The 18,134-nt window shown below is 37.3% G+C and overlaps 1 protein-coding gene across 1 annotated transcript in view; it reads right to left on the reverse strand.

The window, feature by feature from the left end:
- Positions 1–18,134, reverse strand: part of EYS (eyes shut homolog) — a gene marked incomplete at its 5' end in the record, with an annotated part of 675,648 nt that overhangs the window by 30,866 nt on the left and 626,648 nt on the right. Inside the window, 3 exons of the mRNA XM_080341398.1 lie at positions 1,930–2,074; positions 2,271–2,437; positions 6,638–6,820. Coding sequence (XP_080197524.1) covers positions 1,930–2,074; positions 2,271–2,437; positions 6,638–6,820 — 495 coding nt within the window. The remainder of the gene's footprint in view (positions 1–1,929; positions 2,075–2,270; positions 2,438–6,637; positions 6,821–18,134) is intronic.

Below are 18,134 nucleotides of genomic sequence, written 5' to 3' on the forward strand. Positions count from 1 at the left end.
ACTGACACTGGGGACAGTTAGTCTGCAGCAGCAAGGCTGACCTCAATGTTTCTTGATCCAATAGTGATTGCTTACAAAAGGAGAGGTACACTCTAGTATTAGAAGCAAAGTGGTTTTAATAAATCATGTCTTCTAAAGCAGCCAACAGAGCTTCCTGAAAGTCTGAGCAGTTTAACTATGTGCTAGATAAATTTATCTTGTTTGTCACTTCCAGAGCTTTTGTGTGGGCTCCCTATAGCTGCAGATTGGCTGAAGTAAAATCGTTCAAAATTCTCTTTTGTGTTAGTAGTAATAAAGTTCCTGCTCTGGTGAGGGCTTTGGAGGTTTATTTCTGATCCTGAGAGCTGAAACTGGGGAGATTTCTGTGCTAGAAGAAAAAATGAGATGCTGACTACCTAAAAAAAGTCATATGAAATCGGTCATAGGGAGGCATAGCTTCCTTGAAAGTCAACGTGCTCTGAAGTACAGAAGCAAACTGCTGGTGAGAACTGGAACAAGGAATGAATTAGCAAATATAATAGACCTAATACTGTGAATGATAAAGAGAAAACTGTTTATGTGCTACATGTCTGACAAAATTTTGAGGTAGACACTTATTTTTAAACAGTAAGAAAAATCAGTACATAGTACGGTAATTAACAGTACATGAACTCTGAAATATTTTGTTTCTTAAGGGAAAAAGTATTCATTCTGCATTTGTAGAAATTTGGCCACCACAATATATTTGCAACATGAAGAACCTCCCAAACTGGCGGAAGGTTTGTGGTTAAAGTGAAGCACCAGAGATTTGTGTTGGAATAGATATTAACATGTCTATAAAATAAGCCAGAAGTACTTCACAAATATTGACACTATTAAAATACTTGCATAGACATTATGTTTTACAAAATGCCAATTTGCAAGCTCTTAAGAAGTTATGGAAAGTATAACTATTCAATTCATACTTCCTGAAAAGATGGAGACAGGTGAAATGTTAATTCATATGACTTTCTGAGTGAAAAGCTTATTATAGGATAAGAAATTGATATTGAGGAAGCTTCTGTGTAAGACAAAAAAGTAAGGTGATGGTTGGAAAAGAAGCAGTTACATGGCCTCAGTAGAAATGGAGTGTAGTAGTGTATGAAAGTGAATTTATTGCTACGCTTGCCTTTCGTAATGTGGCCCAAATGTTATAATTGAGAACTCAAACTTTGCTCTGCTCTGGCAAAACCTTTTCATTTTAAAGGTTTTCCTGTGCTTAAAATTAATTGAAGTTTATCTCACGAATACTGAGCACATTGTTTCTATGGAACTAAGGAAAGAAAATGAAGAAGTGTTTTGAACAAATCCTTTGCTTCACTGCTGATCTGGTAGGAGTTCAATTAAGTTTTCTACAAAGCTTCAGATATCAATTTTGAGGTAGGAATTATTATCTGTTAGAAAAAGAGCTGAAATATTTGTAACAGCAATTACTTAGGTCCTATCTAGAGACCTAGATCATCATGTCAGGAAAAACAAAACAAAACAACCCAAATTTCACTGTATCCTATCATAAAGAAGCTTTCAGCATGAAAACTGATACCCAAAACAACACTGTCAGTGACAATGGTCAGAGCTAGTGGGAGGAAGAATCTAAGCTGCTTTACCACAGAGAAAGGAAGTCCTTCAGAAGAGATGCTGTAGCATAGGGACAGATAAGAAGAAATTATATCATGGCAAACTTCCATTTTTATCAGAAACAGAAAATATTAAAAACAGTTAGCAAAGCTCCTATTTGCATCATGTTTCTTAGTTATCATAGTGAAACAATGAAAAAGTCACAAGAATCTCAGCCAAAGGAGATCCTAGTTTGTTTCCTTACAGCACAGAGATTTTAGATCTTTATTTCATAGGCAACTGAAACAATCTAATGCATATTTTAAAAGGAAGTGAAAACAGCATTATCTTTACCTTGAAAGCCGTTCTTAAATCTGGACCCGTTTGGTAGGAGTTCTGGAATATACTCATGATAGCCACCTAAATAAAACTGACTGAAGACATTGAGTCCAACCAGTCTCCCAGGAGAAGTGACAGTTTTATTCTTGTGATCATCCACCTTTCAATGAAACATTTATATTTGTTACAATAAAGAAATTTACCTTATATAGAAACACCTAATGCAGATCGTCCTCCAAACTTAACAGGGGAACACAAAAGTAATTTTTCAACTTTCCATATAAAATGTGGGGGGAAAAAAAAAAAAAGAACACTTTAATCTAAGAGCTATTGTTCTAAAGGAAATAATTTCTTACCTTCAGCCAGCCTTTTTGTAGATATCTGCCAAGATGGATGACATGAATACTGAGTGTCAGATCAAGTGGTTTACTACTGATTGTTGCTGTGCCAGAACCTAGATTGTAGCTATATACAACTCTGCCATTACGGAGGCCTAACACCAAGAAATCATCTCCATTCAGACCTGAAAAGACAAAAGAAGAATAACTACTTATTCTAGGATTTAGTGAATACTGGTGCATAAAATATTCTCCAAATTCACTAACAATATATCAGTTTAGGAAAAATTTAGCCAGGAAGGTTTTAAACTTTGTATAAATTTTTACTATCCTCTGTTTAACTAGTAATACTATTTCCAGTATTCTTGTGGGTTTAAAGTGGAAACTGCCGAGATTTTGAACATATTTCAGATTTTCTGAGGGAAGTTCTTTTTCACACTAGTTTAGTGACATTCACAAAACCTGTTGACCCTGGTAAATTTAGCAGTCATTGCTGCTCCCTCCCCCTGCAACATGAATAAATTCTCAGTTTCCTTAAGAATCTTAAAACAAGCAAATTGAAATTCCAAATTGCATGTGAGAAAAGCCCATGACTTAATTCTATTACAGTTTGCTTTCAGCTTTCATGGTAGGTACTTGAGAGTAGCTGCTACTGTCAGGTAAGGGGAAAAATAGGGGTATGGGCCTGAGGAAGCCCTAGGAGCTTCTATGAAGTTTGGTCAGCTGTCCTCAAGCCAAGAGTGCCTGGAGACTTTACTGCAGCTGCCTCTGATTAAGGTGGTTCTAGAGTATTTCTTACTGAGGTTTCTCTGGTCAGAACAGCTGTATGCTCTAATGCTCTGAAGTCTTCTTAGACTTTCAGGTTAGAATTCATTCATGTGAAAATCTGCAGTAAATTAATTTATTTATATTTAGAACTACATGCTGGAAGTGTAGTCTGTGCTTATCAGGTACTATACTATAAAATCTCATTTGAAAGATTTTAAGTCTGACATAAAGCCTGTGAGTGAGAATTAAGTTCGTTGACTCATTCCTGGTTATCTGAGTAAATGGATATTTACAGTGGCAACTTTGAAGATAATTCAGTCTCCTCATGTAGGCAAGAGTAAAGCCACCATGAGAAGAAACATTATCAACTTGATTATTTTTACAAAAACCACCCTTTCTTTTGCACATACTCCTATTATGGTAAAAGAACTGGGATACAAACAATGGTAAAATGGAAGAATGTTATCAGTCTTGGATTAGGATGCCCTGAACTGAAATTCAAAGCCATCCATTTCTTTTTACAACTCTCCTGTGAATTCAAGCAATTCAGCATTCAATTTCATGCGTGTAAATTGTGTTTTCTTTGATATTCTGTTTTCATAAGGGTATCTCATTTTGTATTTGGTTTCTGGAAGGTCTCTTTGTATTTGTTCTTGCAGTGTCATACGGTGACCCTCATTTCAATTGCATGCTTTGATGCCCCTGCCCCAAGTGCACAGTGAGTTTGCTTCATTTGCAAAAGATAAAGTGGGCTTTTCCTCCACAAGAAGCAATGATAGATATATTTCATCCTCACAGTGAAGTTCTGCATACTAATGTTTCATAGCCAAAAATACTGTATTTCCCTTGTCTCATATATTGTAAATGAACATGTTGCATTAGCAGCATGGGGAGGATGGGGAACAGTACCCTGCTTTTTCTATACAGAAGTTTGATTTTTCTATACAATTACTATTTTGATGTAACATGAATATATATAAAAAGAAAAGCTTATTCCAAAGAAATTAAATATGCAGCCTCTGTAGAAAATGTGCAGTTACATTCAGTTGAACAGAATACAAACACTGTTCATTTTTATTGAGATGATTTGTTCATGACTGAATGAAACCCCATTGCCTTCAGTGAAGGATGTCTAAACTGAAAACAACAGTTTTTTAAAGTCATAACCAACACTTCTATTTTCAGCAGTGTTCACAATGTAGTTACACAAACTAGCAGAGGCACATTAAAGACACCAGGAAGAATTTCTTCTACTCAATTCAGCTAAATATGGTTGCAAGCGCTCCACTTGACAATGACTTGAGACAAACTTCAGTGCTGTCAGTATCAGTTTTATTTTTAAGCATTTTTTTGGTATTATATTTGGACTTATTGTAACTGGAAAAAACAAAAAAAACCAACAACTCAACAGGTTAATTCACACTATTGGTGCTCTACATTTCATATTTATTCATAGACTCCTTCATATTCTATCCCAAGTAAAGAAAGTAGACAAACTGGTGTAATTTTTGTTTGGTTACATTTCTTACCGTTTCTTTAATATTTACTTGTGTTAGGCTAGTTTGGAGAATCAGCTCAATAGAGGAAGTAAATCAATTTGTGGCTGTTTGTCCACATGCCATACTAGGGTATCACGGCACACTGAACTACAGCTGATGGCTGAGTTGCACTAGCTAAATTTCACAGGATCTTTGCAAATTAAAAGTAACAGGCTTAATTGTATCGCAGATATGTAAACTGCCAAGCCATTCTAAGCTAACGTCTTTTAGTTTGCATTACAGCAGACTAACTCTGACTCTTGGAAGTCTACCACGAGGAGAAAGGGCAAGAAGCCCTAGAGTGTACAGGAACTTAAGTAAAGAAAATGAGACCTTAAAAAATATCAAATGTATTAACATAGCAAATGGAGAATACCCTGTATCCTATTGATGTGATATACTGCAGTTGTTTTGTACAATATATATGTAACTGCATAAGGCAGTCCCCAAACTGGTTTTTAAAAATGTAGTTTGGGACTTCAGTATCTTAAAACTGCTACTAATATTTTCTCCCCTCTTTCACCTTCCTGAAGTATTGATTTTCTGAGCCTGTTCAGCATAAGCACAGGGTTCCCACATGTTGTGGGCCATAGCTGCCAAACTACTCGTGATATTTTGGATATGTAGCAGTAGAGACTTACATCTAGGTATCTAAGGCACTCTCTTACTCTGATGGGTTTAGACCTAAAGACACATCACCGAACATCCCTTCTAGGCTTCAATAATCCTGTAGGACAGCTCCAAATCAAAAAGTTAGCTCATGCTCCAACTGTGGAAACAATTAAGGTAGAAATAAGTACTATGTTTCCTCTGATCTATTAAGTATAAAGTAGTTTCTACCTGACTGCTTCAAGTCTGCATTAACATTTCATTAATTTTTTCTCAGCTTTCATCAATATTATGGATCCCGTGTGGACAGTGATGCTAAGATGGACATAACATATGTAGTATTACTGTTTTACCCCATTTCAATGCTGAGGCCACATCACCCTGCCACAGTGGGGTGCTGTGAAGGAACACCTGAAGTATTGCTAAAATCTTAGTACAATGTTGTAAGCAGATTTATATTAGCTGCTTCTCAGTCGCTACACAGATTGTAGCAGGACTTATTCATGGCTAGCTTGGGTTAACTTTTGTTGAGTGAGCTCAAGGATTAGGATCTAATATTTCACGTAAATAACACAGAGTCCAATTCTGACCGCCGCAGGGTTGGATTTCCATGTTGAGAGTACTGTGGGCCATGGAAGTGCAGCTACTGCGACAACAGCAGCAATTTGTGGCTGTTCCTGGAACAGGTTGGTTGAGGACACAGGAAGAAGAAATGACAGGTGGCTGTGGCATGATGGATGGATGGATGGATGGATGGATGGATGGATGGATGGATGGATGGATTTTCCAATAAAGTAAGTATCACTGGAAGAAGAGTTGAGACAGCATCTCTCAAAACTGCACACCAAATAAATGTAGTCAATAATGAAATATATGTTTATGACTGACAACCAATGATAGGACAAGGGGTAATGGGTACAAACTGGAACACAAAAGGTTCCACTTAAATTTGAGAAGAAATTTCTTCTCAGTGAGGGTGACAGAGCACTGGAACAGGCTGCCCAGGGAGGTTGTGGAGTCTCCTACTCTGGAGACATTCAAAACCTGCCTGGACGCCTTTCTGTGTAACCTCATCTGGGTGTTCCTGCTCCGGCAGGGGGATTGGACTAGATGATCTTTCGAGGTCCCTTCCAATCCCTGACATTTTGTGATTCTGTGATTCTGTGACTGAAAAGAGAACCTAAATCTTCTGGTTTCCACTTATTTTGTTCAGAATTATGCTACCTCAAGTATCAGATTAACTGTTGACTTTAATAACTGGAAGCAGTTACACTTCTTAGTGAAAAGAAACATTTATAGAACCTGATTGTTTACTGTGTGTTTACAAACCAATAAAGTATTGAAGAGATTATTTCCTCCTGATAAAATTATATCCTAAAAAGATCAAGAAAAATATGCATATATTTATATCCTACTTGTTCAATGAATATTTGAAAGCTCATAAGGATAGATAATAAAAAAAAAGCTTACCTTGGCCTTTCTGCCCAGTGAAAAATATCAGGTTATCTTGTAAAGCTGAGTGGTGGTTTGCCAACTGAAATTTCACACGGAATTCATAGTAGAAGGTGATATTTGGGATCGTAGAATAAGCTAGGAATGAGGTATAGCCAAAGACATCCGTACCACTGAAACTTGGTTGACTAATATTAATAGCTGGATTTAAAGAAACATAAATTTGGTGTTAGGGCAAATTCTTTAACGTATGTATTTTCAGATTCTATCTACATAGCCCATTTCAGAACTTAAAAACTAATAAATAATACTAATAATTTGATAAATTGTAATATTTTTCATACATACAAACATAGTTTAACTTTCTTCTGAGTCTAATCTCTTTATTTTTCAGCTTTTGTGAAGGGGCTTCTTTTACCACTGAATTATTGGCAACTACTGCCATCTCCTGGATTCTAGATAGCATTGCTATTAATAGAAATACACTGCAATATTTACTCAAAACTCAGATAGACAAAAGAAAACATACAAAGAAATTCTCCTGTTAAAAGAAGTGTCATCTCTGACACGCATCTGAGTGAAAGCGAGTACAGAGATGTGCTGAAGAGGTCGAGGAATTGTAATTCTTCACAGGTAAGGAAATAATCAAAAGAAACATCATAAAAGGATGAATTTGCAGCACAGTGAATAGAACCTGCATGAATTACATTGTTAACAGTATTTGCTCCACTATTTGTACAATCTGAATATTCAGGAATTGAGTATCAAAAAATGCATCATTTACACTACTGATAAATTATATTTTTTTACTGTCATTTAGGTTCAATTTAGTGAAAATTTCCTTTATGTTTGGCACTGACCAAGCAAAACATGTAGCTTTTTCTAAAATGCCTTTACCAACTACATATACTCCTGCCTCCTCGAAAGCTGCGCAGGCTACAAGTTCATTCAAACACCTACTGATTTTGCAACACAGAAATTTATAATTTATGCTAAGAAAAACAGTGGGATTAAAAAAGCAGATAAAAAGCAAATGAAATCAAGTCTATACACATATCTGTACTGGTAAACAGACATTAGAACACTGGTGCTAAGCATCCCCACAGCCTCAAGGACCGCTTGCTGCAGTCGAGTAGCCAGGCTGTTGTAGTCAATTCTTGCAGTTGATGGTCAGAGCAGAGATAACATACTGCTCATATTGACAATATGGTTTAGTGAAACACAGGACAGAGAGGAAGAATAGCTGAGTAAAGCTTAATCCTGAAAGACTGGTTAAGGGGCTAGATTTAAAAGATTTGCGCAGTTATTTCCAACCAACCTGAGCACCAAATGTGACTGGATCCAGCTTTACTAATGGGGGAGGAAGGAATATGTAGCTGCACCATGTAGAAACCCAACTGGGAAGTGCTAGTAAAGAATTATAATTTTCCCCGAGTAAACCTATGTTAGCCTAGGTACCTTTCATCATCTAGCCCTCAACACTTACAGTGTGGGAGAAACAATCACATGTAATTGTGAAAATGATATCACCATCTCTAGTTTGTGGAATCTGTATCTAAATTTGCAACCTGGGACACCTGCCATGTCAGCAGTGAAGTGGCAGACGTCGCCTCCGTATCTGCATCTGAGCAGAGGTGCAGATATAGGCTCTGACAAACCTTTTCTAGCACAGATCTGCAGTCTGCAGCAATACAGAGTGTACTGTCCCATTTATGAAGCACTACTTCACACAGGCAGCACATTGTGCCTTGTTCTGTGATCTGAAATGGGAGCCAGGAAATTTCTCTATGAAACAGTGATTTTGTCCTAATTAGAAGAAAACTGAGAATGAGTTTGTTCTTAATCTAGTCTGACTGAACGTAACCTCAAGTCTCAGACCTTTGTGAGTCATGTGCTGTGGTGGAGGAAAAACACAACTGTCCCGTATTTAGATTTGTTGTTGGCTGCAGTTCACCAGTCCTCCCTCAGATTACCTGAACATGCCTGAGGGAGGGAGGCTCAAGTCGAGCATTTCATGATTCTCAGGAAGCTATGACTGACAGACAGCTCCTTTAATGTGAAGTATTCTTTATTCCTTTATTTTTTCTTTGTTTCTTTCTATTTATTTAATACAAAGCAAAATATTTAAGAGAGAAGATTTTAAAATAAAGGAGGCCTTTGTTTTTACTGTTTTTTCCTATTCCCTTTATAATAGGAAAGGCAAATTCTTTCATGTAACTCCAGAGTGCCAGGTAATTTGGTTCACTGACAGAGATCACTGAAGAGTCTATTCCTGACAAGCTCTCCCCAGCAGGGTTAAACACTTCATTCCCAGGATGAAGTATGCCGTTGTCTCAGCTGTTTCTTTGGAGCTTTCTAACTGAGGAGTTATTTTCTTGCCTTTCTACTTGCTTCTTTCAACATTCTCTATAAAGATGGATGGAACATTTACAAATGAATGTCCTACAAAGTGAGCTACAACAGTAGGACGTGGACAGTAGAAAGATGCTGCTCCCACTGACCAGGTGCTATACAACATACAGAAAATTGTTATATATATCCATACTCTTATATTATTACTACATATCAGTTTCAATTTCACTGCAGTTTTGACACATCCTAGAACAAAAGGCTCAAAGATCTCAGTTCATACTCACAGCTAAAACCACATCTCTTTCAAGCAAGAACACTTTTGGCCCATTACCTGGGGGGCAGCAAATTTGGGGCTACTGAGACAAGACTCGACTTTTCTCTGTTGTGTTTCCTTATCTAACAAAGTGATAGATTCACTAGCTGAAGGTTTTGTTGAAGTCACGAAAAAAACTGTGTTGAGAACAGAACTGTTCCTATTTAAGGTTATTTTTAAAATTTATCTTTAAATAACTTTACCTAAAATGAAGGGTATGGGGCTAGTCTTTTAAGAAAGCAGAAGTGGGAACTGGCCTTAGTAAATTGAACATGTTATACAAAATTTAGTTTGCTGAGTTCACCATCATAGGAAGTCACTATCTTTGACTCCAGACACAAGTATCACCATCTATACATGGCCTGTGATACTACATATGGCACGGGCTCCCAACAGTACTGAAAAGGTTGGTCTTAAATTGTGGTTTTGCCTATTGTTTTCTCCTGCTTTTAGGATGACATCTAAGAAAACAGGCTTGGGAGAAAAATTACCAGGCCAAATGGATGATGAAGTTTTATACCCATAAATTAACAGAAAATGGTACAGAAAGATAAGCAGTTTTTTAAAAAAAAGTTCATACCAGTAAACATAGACAGCAATATTCATTGTTTGCAAACAGGTTGTGTATGCTATATTTGGTCAACTGTCAGATGTCAAAATCTTGACACTGTCAAGCAGGTTTAAAGTGCTTCTTAGAGACACCTCAGAGACAGTCCAAGTTCAAAATATCTTAGACAGAACTGACATATTTTGAAGAATAATGCTCAAAGTCCTGAGGAAGGTGTATCAGAGAATGTCAACATGTTACTTAGGAGTTCCTGAAGGACAGCTATTCAGAGAGGACACTGAATGAATGGCCTTTGTCCATAATCTTTAACATGGATGCACCCTGAACGAATATCTATATAAAAGCAAAAAGATGGGAGCTCTGTCTTCAACTCAAAAAATAATACAGATTCTGGTTTGGATCTTTACCTTCAGTGAAATTTTACATACAGCTCACCAGAACCGGGTAGAAGAACTGCACTTTACTTTGAAGATGTTCATATGGGGAAAGCTTACATATAATTACACCTTCTGTACTCTCACAAAAATATCTGGTATGTGCTAAATTTTCGCTATGCAGTAATATGAAAACATTTTATTTCACATTGATGTTTAATAATTGTTAGACTTTTAATTTCACAGTATTGCTTACCTATTTTTTTCTATATTATTCACTATAAGAAAGAGACATATCTAGGCCCTAAGCTTCCCACTCCTTAGAAGAAATTGGCACATGCACACAATGGGTGGTAATCATTTGAGAAAATGAGAGCATCTGTGATATAGATATAACAGCCGACCACCTAAAGCTGCAATTTACGTCAGTGTAAAAATTAAGCACATTTAGGATGCAGTGCCTTTCACATAAAACACCTACCTTATACAGGTCAGGTGAACAGTATTCTGAAATGCTTATTTCACCACACCACATACAAAAGTAGCATTAGGTCATAAGTCAGAGTGAAGTATTACAAACTTGTGAAGTTAGGTAGGATGAAGCCTATCTTCTCTGTATCCTGCAACTGCTTCCCACTCTGCATTTTGTCTTCGGTCTTCATTGCCACAAAAGCTAAATGATTTAGAAATTTTGAACTCATTCTCTGTGAAATCAAGGGAACAATTTTTTTTTTTTCTTTCTGATTTTGAAAAATGGGAACCACAGTATACTCAGAAACTAAACTATTTGCACAAAGTTCCACACAAAGTCTGGAGTGTATTATAGAATTGAGTATAGATGTATGAACTCCAGTTGAGAGCACAATCACAAAACATTCTTTGCAAATTGACCTTTTACTTTCTTATCCCTGGGTGTCTGAGCACACCCACTTTCAAAACATTTGGCAAATAGCAATTTTCATAACTAATGTTGATCTTTGACCTGAGGATCTCCTTTCAGCTCTTTATGGCCTTTTCATCCAGTTTTAACTGTACAGTTTGCTGGGGCTATGAAATGTATTCAATAATACATAGTAACAGACTCATCTTAGAATAACAGGACAGTAACAAATACAAATCAGTAGTATGGTTACCCAAGTTAAAACAACAGTAAATCCAGTATATCACTAATAGTGGGATAAACTTAGTATCTGGACACAAAAAGATTTATGTGGTGGTGGTTATCATGAGGCCAGCAGGAAGCAGAGTATTTAATCTTCTCCAGATGAGCAACTCAGACCCAATGACTGGTTTAGGGAATTTCAAATTCCCTGATCATACTGTTCTTTTTTATTGTTGACTTGCAGAAGCACTACCTGCATGTGTGAACCAGCCATCACACCCCACTCCTGCTCCTCTCCTTGTTGGTCCTCCCCTGTGTGTGCATGGTGCTTGGATGTTACCTGAAATGGTGCATGACCACCATATGGAGCTGTACCTATATAAAGCATGTGGTCACCAAATGGAGAAATACTGTATAAGGCAATAGGAGCCCCAGAGGCATATTTTATGAAAATCATTATATATTATTTTAGTTTACTTCTTCATAGTTTTCTCCACAGTGTTGAAGCAATTTCTCACACTCAGTAGAAATCAGACATAGTATCTAATTAACTGCCCTATCCTTAGTAGATAGGTACCTGCAGTGAATGTTTGTAAATAGTCCTCCCTATGCTGGTCTCTGGAGAGTTAAATATTAAATTAATCCTGAGTCAAAAGCTTATATTTCTGGCTAATTCAATATATCCAGCTTGACAACTATGTCATGTTTTATCTGTTTCTGGACTGGCACTTACAGATTTTATACCACATTTTGAATCATGTTTCTTCTCTATATTAACTGTTATTAATCAAGAGATCTTTATCCAATCGCATCAAAAAGTTGATCAGTAAATGTGCATCAGTGTAAAACATCCAGTGTGTGAGATACCTTTTATGACCTTCATTAATTTGATTTGGATAGAGTAGTTTGCCATACTCTTACGTATTTTAACTTAAAAATTAAAAAAAACCAATAACAACAACCGAAACAAACCCCAACAAAAAGAACAACCCACAACTGTATGAAAAATACAGTGATTCGTAAAATTGTGTCCAGCAAGATAACCCCACCTTTTCCTTTTATTCTCTTTCCTTTCATTATGGAGCCAAGACTGCAGAAGATTGTATAATCTTATAGCACTTGAAGCACAGTCCTTCAAAACATTCTGGTACCAAAAAATATTTCGGGATGGCTGAAATAGCAGAGGGCACAGCTAACCACACTGGTTATTTCCCTTTTCCTGCCTGGAGACCATCCAAGGTAATTCCCACCCTTTCTCTTGCAGTGTACAGTCTGAAGTGGGAAAGAACAGAGATGTGTCCCAATGGCTCTGACTATAAGCCATGCAAAAACACATTACAAATTAACAGACTGCCTTAAACACACACTGTGCTGACAGAGTACGAAGTCTTTTATCAACTTCTTGTCCTTGATCTTGTCCTATGTCTGCCTGTCAGTGCCACGCCATTCATCATGGTCCTCTTCAGCATTCCCAGCACTGAACAAGTAATAAGGTATGATACGTCCCACTGCCTCACAAACAAATAATGACAAATTATCCCATTATATAAATACATTAATATGGTTGGTTACCTACTTCCCTAACATTGTACAAAGTATCAGAGGCGAGTATAAAAGTGGGTGGTAAAAAAAAATCAACTATAGTTTGAAAAAAATCTTAACAAAGATGAAAGAATAAAGTGACAAAGAAGAAAGAAAATAATGGTTTCATTATCTTTGAATTTCCTGTTATAAGTTAAAATTAATGTTCCTTTCAGTGTTCACTGGCAACATGTCTTGAACCACAGCTTTACAATACATTGCAAAAAACAAGACAGATGAAAGGGATTGAAAGAGATGAAGACTTCAGGCTACAGAATTACAATCAGATAATCCACTTCTTCATAGTATCACTGACTACTGTGAACAGTTATCAATTCAGTGTCTGGTTCCAGGATCAGCAGTCATATACGCTGTGGCATGAGTATTATTCAGTTCTCTTAAATATCAGCTCACATATTTGCAAAGATAATATTGAAAAAAATATGGAAATTACTACCAAGTGTTGTATTTTCCAGTTTTCCAAGCTGTACAAAAGTCTTCAGAAAAATTCCTTTTGCCATCACAAAATTCAGTAGCCACTGTTTCTCTTACTGGCTTGCAGCATAGCATATAATAATAAAAAAACCCAAACAAACTTGCTCTTGTGCACAGAAATATTCAAGAACGGAGTGCAAAATATTTTCTTAGCTGAGTTTAGAAAAAATATTTTTAAAGCAGTTGGTTTATTCCTCCTCTTACTTATCATATTTGCAATGAAGCAGCAAGAAGATTGCATGTTTGAGCTACAACACATGCTCCTGAAAGAGTCTGAAAGACTATTTTAAGAGGAGTTAGAGATCTGCATAATTCAGGCATATGGCTTTCCGTTCCCATCTCCAGTACATACTTAGGTATTGTTTTATTTATCTTGCAGTAACAGTAGGTATCATGGAGCCCACAGGCCCTATTAGCTTACCTTACTTCTGTAATCGTATGGACAGGTAACTTGTACTTCTGATTGGAAGATGAGACTTGAAATAATAAAAGTGATTTCACTGCTCAAGGATGAAAATATGAAGCTGAAAAACTGGTAATACAGTAGTGACATTAATAGTGTGTGATTGTGGATATATGTACGTTTTGTACAACTTTTATGACATTCCTCACATTGGAAGGGAAGGGGAAATTAAAGCCCAGCTAAAAGCAAATGACCCAGAAAATAAATTTTCTTGATCAGGAAGAAGAGTCACCCTGATCAGCATTCCTCAAAGTCTCTTACCGCTGACCAGAAACCTTGCAATGCAGTTGGTTTTTTTTTCATCTGATGAAATTTCCTTTGGGCATCTGCTGTCACCAAACTGCATGATTTAGTCTGCAGACCCAAACAACTCTGAAGGTGACACTGTGTGCCAAACATAGCTGCACAGAAGCAATGTGCTTGCAGGCTGATTTTCACTCTACAGAGCTTGGAGCAAATGACTATTCCCACTTCAGCACTTTGAAATTAATTTTATACATGGGGGGAATATATCCCACAGAAAACCTGCTGGAATGCTTTGGACTATGAAGCACTATCATGAATGTTTCTCAGAAATGTTTGAAGGAACACACAGAATGCTGTGAACACATGCTGTGGATGGCCCTTTTTGGTATGTATTTATGAAATACAATGTCACAGTTAGGACTCCATTTTATGTTGTCACATATGTACATATGTGAAACACATGGTGAAACTAAACCACTAAACCACTGTAACTGACACAATTACTCAACTTAGCAATGCACATTCCTTTGAAATCCTTCTCCTTTTAAATTTGCGTTTGTGCTCGCAAAGCACTTGATTGCTGGCTTAACAAAATGCTTCATGGTATGACCAACAGCTTCCCAGAAAGGCCCAGTTTCTTGTGCAACATATAAGTAACAACGACACAAAGGGTTTAGAACTCCAGGTATTCATTTCCATTCCTGGTGAATGAATCATTTCTGCTTCAGCAATGCAACAATGATACCCTGATACTTCCTCCTTAACATTTCTACATCTTAGTTATCAAAATTCGTTATACTCATATTTCAAACATACTGGCTTTACATTTTACAGATCATACCACTTTCCTGTACCAATCAGGGAATGCCACAATCTCTACTTAGATGAAATTGTTAAAATAAAAAAAAAAGAAAAAAGAAATAATGAAGGCTGATTAATGAGATGGTAGTGATTGAACAAGTTGGTGGGGTTTTTTTTGTTTGTTTGTTTGTTTGTTTTTGTAGAAGTACAGTGTCCTAAATTCTGTTTATTTTGGTGAGATACAACAGTCGTATTTTTAATAGTTTAGTCTCATTAAAACTATTTATTTCATGTTAACAACAGTAATTTGGCCACATTTATGTTCAAATCATTATAATCAGAATTCTCCTGAACTTTAAGAAAGTTGAAGTATGATGATACGAACATCTCTCTTAACTCCGAGGTCAAGCTTTCTCTTTGGACTGAGCATGCACCACAGATTTTCATGCACCACAGATCTCCCTGGGTGATGGACAGTTCTAGTGCTAACCTAACGAGTTGTTGATATGTCTTCCTGACCAACTTTTAAAAGTAGAAAAATCAAAGACATAGGAAGTATTTTAAAAAGCATTTCAGAGAAAAAGATGTTCATAGCACCGTTGGAGGATGTGTATTCATATGATCTGAAATGGTGCTATTTGTAAACACTTCAATTCACCAGTGTGATCTTAAATACTGGAGATTTACAATCTGCAAGAAACACAATGCAAGCAACTTTTTATTAAACTAAATATGAAAGGAAATTTATCAGACTGGAGCTTGACTGTTGGCTGCTTTCACACAAAACTACTGAAAAGCCAGAGCTCAATAACTGGACTCAGTTTAAATGATACAGATTGTTATATGTACAGCTTAAAAAAACAAAGCCTCTTGGGAGAGTGAGTCAAGCTGCCCTTGTAGACATAGTCACTGTTCCAAACTGTTGCATACAATAATGTGTCGTGTTTTCTATTTTAGTAAATGACTAAATTATTGCTACAGGCAACTCCACCCCCCCTGAGCTGGAAATCATAGGGACATTTTACTCCTCAAATCAACAGTGTTTGGTTATGTGATAAATGTTCTCCCACACACCCACAAAGCAGGAGAGAGAGCCAATGGCAGGTGGGGAACTCAGTTCACACTCTACCCCAGCTACTCCCAGTCCTCTCCCAGGGCCCATCAGCTCACCACAGGTCCATCTCCACAAACCCAGAGATGCACAGAACCCAAAGGCAGATGGGAACCCAAATGAAGGATTCAGAGGAAGGGACGCCCTGTCCAGGCTTCTGCCAGGAAACTCTCAGCCCTAGTGTTCAGGTGTGACACCCACCATGGCGATTCAACACTGGAACACCTTTTGGACAGAAGGGTGCAAGGACCATGGGGTATGGGACACATTACAGGATGCAGGTGAAGAGCATTTTGAAATAGTATAGGGCTTACAGATATTTAAGGGAGGAACCAAAGGTGGGGAAAATGAGGGAATTAGGTGATTTGGGGAGGAACAAGTGAGAAAAATAGGGGGACACAGGGACAAAAAGGGCCAGGCACATGTAAATACTTTGCTGGTCAGTACCCTTGTCTAGCTGTGTCCTTCTGGTCAGCACAGCCTGCCCTCTCTTCTAACTTGTATTACCATTCCCCGGCCCCGCTGGCACATTATGTCTTAGCTATGTAGCTTCTTGAGAGTGACTGCAATATATAATGGTCAACTTGCAGTCATAATAACAGGGTCATCTAGTGATAAAAGCAAGAAAAGATGTGTAGTGAGAGAGAATGCATTTCACTATATATATTTGGAAAAATGAACATGCTTTTAGGAAGCTTTTCTTGATGTCAGAAACAAGTATAACATAATTCAGATAAATTCAGAGCAATTGTTCCCAGCATGCTATGCTCCATCTGCTTCAGAAATGGAAGAAGTCCTTGTCCGTCCTAGAGCCTTGGCTATTTTGCCATAGGTCTATAGGTTAGTGTAACAGAAATTATTATCTGTCCTTAAAGTTTTGCCTCATTTGTAATATTTATGGTAGCCCTATAGTTTTCTCACTTTTAGAATGTTATGCATTCCCCATAAAATGATGTATTTTTAACCTGTCATGCTGAGCTATTTTTTTCCATTTAATAGTGACAATAGTGTTATTATCATTTTTTCTTACATATTTGTAGAGATTGATGTTGTTCACAGTGTGACTTCCAATGCTTAACAGATGGAAACTGGAGCTCTGATGTGGACAAGATCTGTAGCATTGGTCTTATTTGTTGCTATGTCCACATCTATATTTTTCCCTATTTTTTTTTGTAAATAATTTCTATTGGTAGGAGTGTCAAAGACTGAAAAGGATAATGGCTCAAACATTGTGGCAAAACCAGTTCATCCAGCTGCAGAAGACTGGACATTCCAAGGAGCAGGAGATTGGATATTCAGTATAAGGTGGATTGTGATTTCCATATCAATGACAAGCTAATGAGCCACAGACAAAGGCCAGCTGGCTAATACAGGATTTGGAGGGCGTGTTGGAGAGCACATAGCTCCATGTTCTGATAGGCCCAGCATGGCACAAAAGGAAAAGACAAGACCCTTCAAAATGGCCTGTATCTTGTCAATCTTTTGCAATCACCACCCCTGCCCCAACTTTTCTGTCTTTTGCAATAACGCCTCCACAAAAGACCAAAAATTACACAAGCAGGCAACCCAGAGAGCTATAAAAGCCCACCTTGTGCAAGCACTGGTGGCATCAACCCACCATCCTGAGGACCACTCTGCCCACCAGTCTCACCACATGAACTGAACAAGAAACCGGAGGATGCTGCACATCTCTGGATTCAAGACTACAAATTCCATCACACATAAAGCAGAGCCATAAGGATGGTGAAATCTTTCTCTCTCTTCCCTTCCTTCCTTCCTTCCTTCCTTCCTTCCTTCCTTCCTTCCTTCCTTCCTTCCTTCCTTCTTTCCTTCCTTCCTTTCTTTCTTTCTTTCTTTCTTTCTTTCTTTCTTTCTTTCTTTCTTTTTCTTTCCTATAGTTCTATTCTTTTGCTTTCCTTTTTATAAGTAATATAGTAACATAAGATTTATAAAATTTACAGCCCCGCATATGCCACAAACTTTCCATGATTACCAATTTAACGTACAATAACGTAAATCCTTCTGCCACCAAATCATTTGCTTATTGGGCCAAGCTGCAAAATAAAAGCCTTTTATGGACCTTAAGTACTGTGTGTACTGTTTTCCAAC

The sequence above is a fragment of the Nesoenas mayeri genome (assembly GCF_963082525.1).
Source record: "Nesoenas mayeri genome assembly, chromosome: 3".
NCBI classification, from domain to species: domain Eukaryota; kingdom Metazoa; phylum Chordata; class Aves; order Columbiformes; family Columbidae; genus Nesoenas; species Nesoenas mayeri.